The sequence below is a fragment of the Mobula hypostoma genome, chromosome 7 (assembly GCF_963921235.1).
Source record: "Mobula hypostoma chromosome 7, sMobHyp1.1, whole genome shotgun sequence".
Taxonomy (NCBI): domain Eukaryota; kingdom Metazoa; phylum Chordata; class Chondrichthyes; order Myliobatiformes; family Myliobatidae; genus Mobula; species Mobula hypostoma.
The window spans coordinates 109,556,723-109,570,132 of NC_086103.1; the positions used below are offsets into that span (position 1 = coordinate 109,556,723).

Below are 13,410 nucleotides of genomic sequence, written 5' to 3' on the forward strand. Positions count from 1 at the left end.
GCATACAAATTAGCCAGAGAAAGTGGCTCACCTGAGGACTGGGAGAAATTCAGAGTTCAGCAGAGGAGGACAAAGGGCTTAATTAGGAAGGGGAAAAAAGATTATGAGAGAAAACTGGCAGGGAACATAAAAACGGACTGTAAAAGCTTTTATAGATATGTAAAAAGGAGAAGACTGGTAAAGACAAATGTAGGTCCCCTGCAGACAGAAACAGGTGAATTGATTATGGGGAGCAAGGACATGGCAGACCAATTGAATAATTACTTTGGTTCTGTCTTCACTAAGGAGGACATAAATAATCTTCCAGAAATAGTAGGGGACAGAGGGTCCAGTGAGATGGAGGAACTGAGCGAAATACTTGTTAGTAGGGAAGAGGTGTTAGGTAAATTGAAGGGATTGAAGGCAGATAAATCCCCAGGGCCAGATGGTCTGCATCCCAGAGTGCTTAAGGAAGTAGCCCAAGAAATAGTGGATGCATTAGTGATAATTTTTCAAAACTCGTTAGATTCTGGACTAGTTCCTGAGGATTGAAGGGTGGCTAATGTAACCCCACTTTTTAAAAAAGGAGGGAGAGAGAAACCGGGGAATTATAGACCGGTTAGCCTAACGTCGGTGGTGGGGAAACTGCTGGAGTCAGTTATCAAAGATGTGATAACAGCACATTTGGAAAGCGGTGAAATCATTGGACAAAGTCAGCATGGATTTGTGAAAGGAAAATCATGTCTGACGAATCTCATAGAATTTTTTGAGGATGTAACTAGTAGAGTGGACAGGGGAGAACCAGTGGATGTGGTATATTTGGATTTTCAAAAGGCTTTTGACAAGGTCCCACACAGGAGATTAGTGTGCAAACTTAAAGCACACGGTATTGGGGGTAAGGTATTGATGTGGATGGAGAATTGGTTGGCAGACAGGAAGCAAAGAGTGGGAATAAACGGGACCTTTTCAGAATGGCAGGCGGTGACTAGTGGGGTACCGCAAGGCTCAGTGCTGGGACCCCAGTTGTTTGCAATATATATTAATGACTTGGATGAGGGAATTAAATGCAGCATCTCCAAGTTTGCAGATGACACAAAGCTGGGTGGCAGTGTTAGCTGTGAGGAGGATTCTAAGAGGATGCAGGGTGACTTGGATAGGTTGGGTGAGTGGGCAAATTCATGGCAGATGCAATTTAATGTGGATAAATGTGAAGTTATCCACTTTGGTGGCAAAAATAGAAAAACAGATTATTATCTGAATGGTGGCCGATTAGGAAAAGGGGAGGTGCAACGAGACCTGAGTGTCATTATACACCAGTCATTGAAAGTGGGCATGCAGGTACAGCAGGCGGTGAAAAAGGCGAATGGTATGCTGGCATTTATAGCGAGAGGATTCGAGTACAGGAGCAGGGAGGTACTACTGCAGTTGTACAAGGCCTTGGTGAGACCACACCTGGAGTATTGTGTGCAGTTTTGGTCCCCTAATCTGAGGAAAGACATCCTTGCCATAGAGGGAGTACAAAGAAGGTTCACCAGATTGATTCCTGGGATGGCAGGACTTTCATATGAGGAAAGACTGGATGAACTGGGCTTGTACTCGGAATTTAGAAGATTGAGGGGGGATCTGATTGAAACGTATAAAATCCTAAAGGGATTGGACAGGCTAGATGCAGGAAGATTGTTCCCGATGTTGGGGAAGTCCAGAACAAGGGGTCACAGTTTGTGGATAAAGGGGAAGCCTTTTAGGACCGAGATTAGGAAAATACTTCTTCACACAGAGAATGGTGAATCTGTGGAATTCTCTGCCACAGGAAACAGTTGAGGCCAGTTCATTGGCTATATTTAAGAGGGAGTTAGATATGGCCCTTGTGGCTACGGGGATCAGGGGGTATGGAGGGGAGGCTGGGGCGGGGTTCTGAGTTGGATGATCAGCCATGATTATAATAAATGGCGGTGCAGGCTTGAAGGGCCGAATGGCCTACTCCTGCACCTATTTTCTATGTTTCTATGTTAACTTCATGATAGACTGGCATCCTATCCGGGGCGGGGGGGGGGTGGAGTCTCGTACTCTCAGTCGCTTCACGCCACGGAAACCAGAATAAGCACCAGCCTGATAAGCCTATAAGGCTTGGGACAGATTTTAACTTTAACTTTTAACAGATAGTCTAAATGCAAGCAGGCTTTCTTCCCACTACAGTTGGGTGAGATTAGAACTAGAGGTCATGGGTTAAGGGTGAAAGGTGAAATGTTTAAGAACATGCAGGGGAACACCTTCACTCAGAGAGTGGTGAAGGTGTGGAATGACCTACCATCAGAAATAGTGGATGCAGGTTTGATTGCAACATTTAAGAGAAATTTGGATAAGTACATGGATGGGAGTGGGATGGAGGGCTATGGTCCAGGTGTAAGTCAATAAGACTAGACAAAGACTAAATGGGTTGAAGGGCCTGTTTCTGTGCTGTAGTACTCTATGACTAAGTATATTGGTTTCCTGCTTGGTGATAACTCTTGAACACTGAATAGTTATATCTTTGATCCCCTAGCCCAAAGACTCACAAGCACATATTCCATGAACCTTAAATAAGACACACATTTAGGCTCAGACTCTACACTGCTTTTTTGGGAGTTTAGTGTGTCTTTCCTACTGCTGGGGTAAATCACTGCTCTTTGCTGGTGCTGTAGCAGCAAAGCATTGCCCATGAAAAGGCTGCCTGAGAGGGCTGACCACTCAGTTTTGAGATTTCTCTGTGGTTTCAAGCTGGCAGTTGAGCTAGAAATCAATCCTGAACACACACATTGAAATTCTCAGTAACCATACTGAATCCCACACTCTGTACACCAAGCTGTGGACAGTTCATTGTTGCCAGAGCACCAACAGGGAGGGCAGTGATTAACAGCAGATACCCAGCATTTTAGCACTGAATATATTTTTTGCTCATTTCCAGGAACATGTCCTGAATGGCAGTATTATCAAGATAAAAAGCAAACTTAAAAAATAAATTAATGATCTTGCAGAAATTCACAAATAGGTCATGCAACAGGATCAAAAGTTAAATCTAAAGCTTCACTAATTTCCAAGTTAATGGTGGTGATGTTATTCTTCAGGCTCATTAGTGCCTTTGCCAATTTACTTGCAATTACAGAAATAAGTATCTGATGCATTTCCTTAATTTTTTTTAAATGACTAAATTTATCCAATGTTGTCTAACGATAATATACAATGAAAGACCCTGAACAAAACAAAAAAAAAGTTAAAAATTCAAGCCCTTCTTAATTGTATCTCACTTTAGAAATGTTCAATATTTTCCTTTTTTGCACTGGAAGAAAGCATTCACTTGACTTTAGAATAATTTGCATCTTGTGAATGATAAAGGTAGTTTAGAGTGGGGCTGGTTATTGAAACAGCCAAGCACAACATTGAAAATTTATGACAATCCATTTGTACAATATCAGAAGGAAATGACACAATTCCAGCAAATAATCAAAAGTTAGTTAGAAACAAAGACAGAAACATGCATATAATTTTTACCTTGGTTCCATGTCTTCAAAACAGAACATTGTAAATTTGGGCTTGTACTCTGACGAGTATCTGTAAAAGCAACGATGCAAGGAAAATAAATCAGTAATTGGTAATTAATTGATTTAGTATTGTCACATGCAGCTGGATACAGTAAAAAAACACATTCTTTTGCATGCTACTCATTCAGAGCATTTCAGAACATTAACTTCATCAAGGTATTATAGAGGGAAAAGCAGTAACAGAATGCTTAGTTACAGATGAAATGGGATTTAAATGTTCAGCATGTGTATTTGTGTCCCCAAAATATGAAAAAATACAGTTTTAGGATCTCCCTCAGGAAATTACAAATTGCCTGCGCACACATTCAGTATTTCACTTATTGGACAACTTTCTGCATTTTGATAATTCTATTAGAGCAATAGAGATAGACATTTGAAAGCATGAAACCTCTCAACAAACATACAAAGTTTACCTCGCAGCATTGATTTCAAAGCAAGTCCTGACAACAGCCAAATAAAATTAACATCTTCCTGGCACTCCAAGGTTTTGTGTCCTACAGCACTATCCCTCTCTATTTTAATCTCCTTTCAAGGGAACTAAGTGCCTAAACTTCCTTGGAAATGAGATCAAAAATGTACAACTATTACCTTTAGGTCTTGGCGTCCGCTTCCTTCGGTCTCTGAAAGCAGCACCCGACTGTAGCGCCTCCAGCAGGCTATCCATCACTCCTGTCTCATCACCCTCTGTGGAAAAGGATTCAAGGGGTACTGTTATCCAGAGGGTTACCAGAGCAATGTCAAAGAGAATAAGGAAAAAACATGTGTCATTATTAAAATCACCAAATTCAGAAATAGACAAGTTTTTACCTTGGTCATAAATCAGCTTTGTTTTTTTCAAAGATTAGTCACACCATGTTTTTTATTGCCAATAAATAAAGAACGAAAACGAAGCAATTCACCTGTAAGCATTGCTTTCAGTTTGGTAGATCAACAGCTACCTTGAACAGATTTTGTCACACAATGAGATGCATAACAACTAGCACTGGCTGCTACTTTTTGCATATTAAAGTACTCCAGTACTAATAGAATGATGTGTTGATTGAACAATTGTCATGGAAAATGAAAAGACTGTTTCTGGAGATCAGAAATAAAGGTCAATGCAATCTACTATTTATGTAATATTCTTGTCCCGCTCTCTCTACACTTCACTGGTCTCACAGAGATGATGAGCCTGGCATTAATGCTATCAATCATTCTTTAATATATCTCAAAAGCTAATACCTCCAGTATTGGCATTTTGTTTTACAGACAGACTGCCTTTTACCAGGAAACAAATGCTTTATCTAAAAGAATCACCTGTGAAAGGTTGAGTACGTTGTTGACCTATATTAACTGTACTTCATTTTAAATAGAATCACTGACTCAAGAATTCATCTGTCAATTCAAGCAAACAAATTACTAAATATTCATTGAATTTTGTGTTAGCCAATTTTACCTGAACAAACTATACAAAGCCATTTGAAAATTAAATGAAACTCAGGCATTTCCTTTATAAAGTACAGCATGATGCTGTAAAGTGCTGTTCCATAATTTATTTATGTAAAAAAGAAGATTCAAAAGGAAGAACATTGATATAAGAATAAGATTTTCTAGTCTAGGAAAGAGACAGGGCACGCAAAATAACAATTTGAACATCTCCCAGTGGCCGCACATTTTAATTCCACGTCCCATTCACATTCTGATATGTCTATCCATGGCCTCCTCTACTGTCAAGATGAAGCCACACTCAGGTTGGAGGAACAACACCTTATATTCCGTCTGGGTAGCCTCCAACCTGATGGCATGAACATTGACTTCTCAAACTTCCGCTAATGCCCCACCACCCCCTCGTACCCCATCCGTTATTTATTTATATACACACATTCTTCTTCTCTCTCTCTCTCCTTTTTCTCCCTCTGTCCCTCTCACTATACCCCTTGCCCATCCTCTGGGCTTTTCCCCCCCTCCCCCTTTTCTTTCTCCCTGGGCCTCCTGTCCTATGACCCTCTCATATCCCTTTTGCCAATCAACTGTCCAGCTCTTGGCTTCATCCCTTCCCCTCCTGTCTTCTCCTATCATTTTGGATCTCCCCCTCCCCCTCCCACTTTCAAATCTCTTACTATCTCTTCTTTCAGTTAGTCCTGACGAAGGGTCTCGGCCCAAAACGTCGACTGTGTCTCTTTCTAGAGATGCTGCCTGGCCTGCTGCGTTCACCAGTAACTTTGACGTGTGTTGCTTGAATTTCTAGCATCTGCAGAATTCCTCGTGTTTGCAAATTTGAACAATACATGATATTGAAGTAGATGAAATGATGTGAACAAGAGCAAAATACTGTAATCTTAGTACAGAGTGTTGACCTGGAACATAACTGTGCTTTTGCCTCCACAAATGCTACCTAGCCCACTGAGTTCCTCCTGAAGTTTTTCTTTGCTTCAAATTACAGCATCTGTAGTCTCTTGTGACTCTGCTGTAAATATATATTTTAATTATTAAGGTTGTATATTAAATTGCATGTTAATGTCATGCAAATAAGAGCAGAGATGGCAATTCCATTACACGCAACAGAAACCATCCAAGTGTCTTCCATCACATGAAATTTTCAAGACATTCTGTGAAAGAACAGTACTATTGTTTTAGTTCCAAGGAATGCCTAAAGCTGGTTCACCAGATCTGATCAACCTATTCTTCCTCTTTCTTACAGCAAGAGTGCTGTGTACGTAATCCAAAAATCTGATTTTTTTTGTTTGTTTTCCCAGAAAAATATTATTATTGAGCAACTTTAACATCAGGTTCAACCATGGCCACTGAGAACAGGTGACAATCTCACCAACGATGGATGAATAACAATTGAATTTTTAATACAAGATGAGATTTTAATGCTGTAGAATGAGGTAGCAGATAAATGCATGGCTGAAGAATTGGAGCAGGGGGCAGGGATTCAGATTTCTGGATAATTGGGACTTCTTCTGGGGCAGCTGTGACCTGTACAAAAGGGACGGGTTGCACTTGAATCTGAGGGGAACCAATATTCTTATGGGCAGGTTTACTAGAGCTGTTGGCAGTGGTTTAAACTAATATGGCAAGGGGATGGGAAACATCATGATAGAGCTGAGGATGAGCCAACAGGTTTACAAGTAGAAGATGGGTGTAACATGAAGGTCAAGCCAATGACTGGGTACAAATACAGACAGAGCAAATAGTTAAATTGCATCACCAGAGGCAAAATTCAAAAGGAGGAAGAATGCAGGACCAAAGGTGCTGTATTTAAATGTGCATAGCATTCAGAATAAGATCAGAATCAGAATCGGAATCAGAGTCCTTTATTTTCACCAAGTATGTGGACACATACAGGGAATTTGATGCCGGTTTCCCTGAGCTCTCGCTGTACAAAATCAAAAGCAAACAATAGCGCAAATAATCATGAACTATATACAATGAGGTGTACCTGTGTATGTACAAGTGGACTTGGTTTATAATAGACTAAAATTCAAGTGCTCATAAGACTGATGGCATATGAAAAGAAACTGTTCTTGTACCTATTTGTCCTGGCATACAGTGATCTAAAGCGCCTACCAGAAGGAAGGAGTTGGAACAGGTGATGTCCAGGGTGTGATGGGTCTACAATGATGCTGCTTGCTCGCTTCTCATGGCGTAATAGAGATTGGTTGGTATGACATAGTGGGCATCACTAAGTCGTGGCTGAAAGAAGGTCATAGTTGGGAGCTTAACATCAGAGGATATACTTTGTGTTGAAAGGACAGGCAGGAAGGCATAGGCGGTGGTGTGGCTCTGTTCATAAGAGATGGAATTACACCTTCAGCAAGAGGTGACACAGGGTCAGAGAATGTTGAAACTTTGTGGGAGAAGTTAAGAAACTGCAAGGGTAGAAAAAACCATTGTGGGAGTCAAATATAGGCCTCCAAACAGTAGCCAAGATGTGGGGTTGAGATTGCAAAGGGAGCTGGAAAAGGCATGTCATAAGGGTAATGTCAAAATTGTAATGGGGGACTTCAATATGCAAGGGGATTGGGGAAATCAGGTTGGTGTCGGATTGCAAGAGGAGGAATTTGTGGAATACCTATGAGATGACTTTTTAGAGCAGCTTGTGCTTGAGCCTAATTGGGAAAAGGCTGTCTTGGATTGGGTGTTGTATAATAACCCAGATCTTATTAGGGAGCTTAATGTAAAGGAAACATTTGTAGGCAAGATTGAACTCATACTGCAATTTGAGAGGGAGAAGCCCAAGTCAGACATGTCAGTTAGCCCAATGCAATAAAGGGAATTACAGAGGCATGAGAGAGGAGTTTGTCCAGGTGAATTGGAGGGGGAAACTGGCGGGGATGACTGCAGAACAGAGATAGCTGAAGTTTCTGGGAATAATTCACAAGGCACGGGATAGATATGTCCCACAGAAGAAGTTGTCAAATGGCAAGGGTACGCAACCATGGCTGACAAGGGAAGTTAAAGACTGCATAAAAGCCAAGGAGAGGGCATATAAGGTAGTAGAAGTGAATGGGAAGTTGAATGGTTAGGAAGCTTTTAAAATCCAACAAAGGGCAACTAAAAAGCAATAAAAAGGGAAAAGATGAAATATGAGGGCAGACTAGCCAATAATATAAAGGAAGATACAAAAAGTCTTTTTCAGTTATATAAAGAATAAAACGGAGGTGAGAGTTGATATTGGGCCACTGGAAAATGATGCTGGTGAGGTAGTAATGGGGGACAAAGAAAAGGCAGATGAACTTAATGGGTACTTTGCATCAGTCTTCACTGTAGAAGACACTAGCAGTGTGCCAGAAGTTCGTGAGTGTCAGGGAGCAGGAGTGAGTGCCATTGCTATTACAAAGGGAAAAGTGCTAGACAAGCACAAAGGTCTTACGGTGGAAAAGTCACTTGGACCAGATGGACTACATCCTAGAGTCCTGAGGGAGGTTGTTGAAGAGAAAACAGATGCATTGGTCATAGTCTTTCAAGAATCACTTGATTCTGGAATGGTCCCAGAGAACCGGAAAATTGCAAGGTTCACTCCACTTTTTAAGAAGGGAGGCAGGCAAAAAAAAAGGAAATTATAGGCCAGTTAGCCTAATCTCAGTGGTTGGGAAAATGTTGGAGTCTATTAGTAAAGATGAGGTTTTGGGGTACTTGAAGACTAATGATAAAGTAAGTCAAAGTCACAAACAAGAGAAAATCTGCAGATGCTGGAAATCTAAGCAACACTCACAAAATGCTGGAGGAACTCAGCAGGCCAGGCAGCATCTATGATAGTCAAAGTCAACTTGGCTTCTGTAAAGGAAATCTTGCTTGACAAATCTGTTAAGAGTTTTTTAAGGAAGTAAGATGCAGGGTGGACAAAGGAGAGGCAGTGGATGTCATTTACTTGAATTTTCAGAAGGGTTTTGATAAGGTGCCACACACGAGGCTGGTTAACAAGATAAAATCCTATGACATAACAGGAAAGATACTGGCATGGATAGCAGAATGGCTGACAGGCAGGCGGCAGTAAGTGGGAATAAAAGGGGCCTTATCTGGTTGGCTGCTGGTGACTAGTGGTGTTCTTCAGGGGTCTGTATCCGCTACTTTTAACATTTAAACAATGGAACTGATGGCTTTGCGGCAAATTTTGTAGATGATATGAAGATAGGTGGAGGGGTAGGTAGTGCTGAGGAAGCAATGCAATTGCAGCAGGACTTAGACAAATTGGAAGAATGGGCAAAAAGGTGGCAGATGGAATACAGTGTTGGGAAAGATATGATCATGCATTTTAGTAAATGGAACAATAGTGCAGTTTATTATTTAAATGGGGAGAAAATTCAAACATCAGAGGTGCAGAAGGACTTAGGAGAATCCCAGAAGGTTAATTTACAGGTTGAGTCTGTGGTAAAGAAGGCAAGTGCAATGTTGGTATCTATTTCGAGTGTAATAGAATACAGAAGCAAGGAGATAATGCTGAGGCTCTATAAGACACTAGTATTGTCAACAGTTTTGGGTCGCATATCTCAGAAAGGATATATTGCCATTGGAGAGAGTCCAGAGGAGGTTCCAGAGGATGATTCCGGGAATGAAGGAGTTGATATATGAGGAGTGTTTGGCATCTTTGGGCCTGTACTCACTGGAATTTAGAAGAATGAGGCTGGGGGGGTGGGGGGGGGGATCTCATTGAAACCTGCCGAATGTTGAAAGGACTAGATAGGGTGAATGTGGAGAGGATGTTTCCTATAGTGGGGGTATCCAGAACTTTGAGGACACAGCCTCAGGATTGAGGGGCGACCTTTTAGAACAGAGGTAAGGAGGATTTTGTCTTAGCCAGGGAGGAGCAAATCTGTGGAATTCTCTGCCACAGACTGCAGTGGAGGCCAAGTCTGTGGGTATATTTTAAGCAGAAGTTGATAAGTTTCATGATTGGTCAAGGCATCAATGGATATGGCTAGAAGGCAGGTGTATGGGGTTGGGTGGGATCCAGGATCAGCCTTGATGGATTGGCGAAGCAGATTTAATGGGCTGAATGGCCTAATTCTGCTCCTATGTCTTATGGTCTTATGTAAAAGGATAGAACTGGACGAATGAAAAAAATGAAGATTTTAGGGTTGGAGGAGGATGCAGAGACAAGTAGGGTCAATTCAACACAGGGATTTGAAAATCAGGAACACAGAGTTTCAAAAATCATTGAATGATTTGAACACAAAGGATTTCCAATAGCATTCAAATTTAAAATCATAGTGTTTTCTTCTGAGGCCTTCAAAATTAGTGATATTTTATTAATGTTTAATGGTGCAATTAACATTACAATTAACTTGCAATTAGGATTGTTAAGCAATTAAAAATGAATCCCGATTAACCTTGCATATATCTATTGTGAGGGCTTGCCGATACCTAAAGAATATTAGTGAGAATTTCCTTTTTTCTCATCACAACCACTATTTTGAAAGACATAAGACAAAGAAAGTTAAAGTGGCAAATACATTTTATGCCAGTCAGTGAATATTCTGCACTTGCAAACTTATTTAATTAAATATTTACAAACCCCATTTCCAGAAAAGTTGGGATATTTTCCAAAATGCAATAAAAACAAAAATCTGTAATATGTTAATTCACGTGAACCTTTATTTAACTGACAAAAGTACAAAGAAAAGATTTTCAATAGATTTACTGACCAACTTAGTTGTATTTTGTAAACATACACAAATTTAGAATTTGATGGCTGCAACACACTCAACAAAAGTTGGGACAGAGTTAAAATAAGATTGAAAAGTGCACAGAATATTCAAGTAACACCGGTTTGGAAGACTCCACATTAATCAGGCTAACTGGTAGCAGGTGAGGTATCATGACTGGATATAAAAGTAGCATCCATCAAAGGCTCAGTCTTTGCAAGCAAGGATGGGTTGTGGCTCACCCCTTTGTGCCAAAATTCATGAGAGAATTGTTAGTCAGTTCAAAAGGAACATTTCACAACGTAAGATTGCAGCGAATTTAGGTCTACATCTACAGTACATAATATTGTGAAAAGATTCAGAGAATTCAGAGACATCTCAGTGCGTAAAGGGCAAGGTCGGAAACCACTGTTGGATGTGCGTGATCTTCGAGCCCTCAGGCGGCACTGCCTAAGAAACCCTCATGCTACTGTGACAAATATATCCACCTGGGCTTGGGAGTACTTCGGAAAACCATTGTCACTCAACACAGTCCATCGCTGCATCCAGAAATGCAACTTGAAACTATTACGCGAGGAGGAAGCCATACATCAACTCTATGCAGAAATGCCGGCGAGTTCTCTGGGCCCGAGCTCATCTCAGATGGACCGAAAGACTGTGGACCCGTGTGCTGTGGTCAGATGAGTCCACATTTCAGCTAGTTTTTGGAAAAAACGGGTGTCGAGTTCTCCGTGCCAAAGATGAAAACGACCATCCAGATTGTTATCAGCAAAAGGTGCAAAAGCCAGCATCTGTGATGGTATGGGGGTGCATCAGTGCCCACAGCATGGGTGAGTTGCATGTATGTGAAGGTACCATTGACTCTGAGGTGTATACTAGGATTTTAGAGAGACATATGTTGCCATCAAGGCGACGTCTCTTCCCGGGATCCATGCTTATTTCAGCAGGACAATGCCAGACCACATTCTGCACGGGCTACAACAGCATGGCTTTGTAGACACAGAGTGCGTGTGCTTGACTGGCCTGCTGCCAGTCCAGATCTATCTCCTATTGAAAAGGTATGGTGCATCATGAAGAGGAGAATCAGACATCGGAAACCATGGACTGTTGAGCAGCTGAAGTCTTATATCAAGCAAGAATGGACAAAATTTCCAATTGCAAATCTACTACAATTAGTATCCTCAGTTCCAAAACGATTAAAAAGTGTTATTAAAAGGAAAGGTGATGTAACACAATGGTAAACATTCCTCTGTCCCAGCTTTTGTTGAGTGTGTTGCAGTCATCAAATTCTAAATTTGTGTATGTTAACAAAATACAATTAAGTTGGTCAGTAAAACTATTGAAAATCTTTTCTTTGTACTTTTGTCAGTTAAATAAAGGTTCACATGAATTAACATATCACAGATTTTTGTTTTTATTGCATTTTGGAAAATATCCCAACTTTTCTAGAAATGGGGTTTGTAATTCATTTAATTACGTTTTTATTAATACCAGAGAAGTCATTCTGTTGCCATGAGAAAGGTTCACTGAAATAATTTTAAAAGGTGAGGACACTGAAATGAAATAATCCAAATTAAGTATATCTTGAAAATTACTATTTTCACAGACTGGGCAAGCTAATTGGGCTATGTTAAGGATGGTAAAAACAAATAGAAGAAGCAGGAATGGTTTCTCAAATCAAAAAGCAAGAAACGAAAGCTTGTCTGCAACAAATTAGATTAAATTAAACATGAGCAAGTTTTCACTTTGTGCCTTGATTGAACTTGTTAATTAGCAAATGGCCCTCAAGCACCACACATAGGTGTTCTGCGGAAATGTTCCATTGCTACTGCTGATGTTAGAATTAACAAGCAAGGCCCAGCAACTGTGAGGGAATAAGATTCCAAAACTGAACTGAGCGTTGTTTTGAAATGATACCATGACATTTCCTGGCGGTGGCTGATGGAGTAACAGCAATCTGCCATTGCTCCAACTTTAATTATCTTACTATTTCCAACCTGTCTTGAAACGTCTTTTTTAAGTGTGATATTCTTTCATTATGGCTGGAAAGAGTACCAGAGGTTCTAAAAAGGGAGATTTTCCTGCCTCTTTGGATTCTATTACGGATTTGCTGCAAAGTCATACACGAGAAGCCTCTGAGAAGTTTCAACAATTCAGCACTGAATTTAAACAAGTAGATGGTAAATTGGATTCTATTCAACAAACTCTTAATGAACACAATAAATGCATTAAAATAATGAGGAAAATTTGTTGGCTCTGGAAGCAGAAGTGGATGAACTGTAGAAGCTTTATGAAAAGCAATCAAAGTCCACTGAAAAGTTAAGACAGAAGATTATCAACCTAGAAAATAGAAATAGAAGGAACAACCTACGGGTTCTGGGTCTCGAAGAATTAATCGAAGGTAACCATCCAATGGAGTCTTTTGCAAACTTTTTGCAAGAATTATTTCCGGAGATTTTGACATCTGTGCCTATGATCGATCGAGTTCACGGATCTCCTGCATTTAGACCTCCTAACACTCAGAAACCAAGATCAGTAATTATCTGTTTTCAGGAATTTAAAACAAAGGAATGCTTAATTCGTGAATCTCGTGGAAGAGGCATGATCGACTATAATGGTCGCAAGATTAGAATTGTCAAAGATTATTCGCCTGAGGTTATTCAGGAATGTGTTAAGTTCAAAGAAGTTATGTCCGAGCTTTTTAATAAGGGTTTCAAGCCTTC

The 13,410-nt window shown here is 40.4% G+C and overlaps 1 protein-coding gene across 1 annotated transcript in view; it reads right to left on the reverse strand.

Annotated features, from left to right (window-relative positions):
• LOC134349446 (protein diaphanous homolog 3-like) overlaps positions 1 to 13,410 on the reverse strand; it is a 576,191-nt gene that overhangs the window by 115,961 nt on the left and 446,820 nt on the right. Inside the window, exons 26-27 of the mRNA XM_063053764.1 lie at positions 4,146 to 4,241; positions 3,508 to 3,567 (exon numbers count right to left, since the gene is read on the reverse strand). Coding sequence (XP_062909834.1) covers positions 3,508 to 3,567; positions 4,146 to 4,241 — 156 coding nt within the window. The remainder of the gene's footprint in view (positions 1 to 3,507; positions 3,568 to 4,145; positions 4,242 to 13,410) is intronic.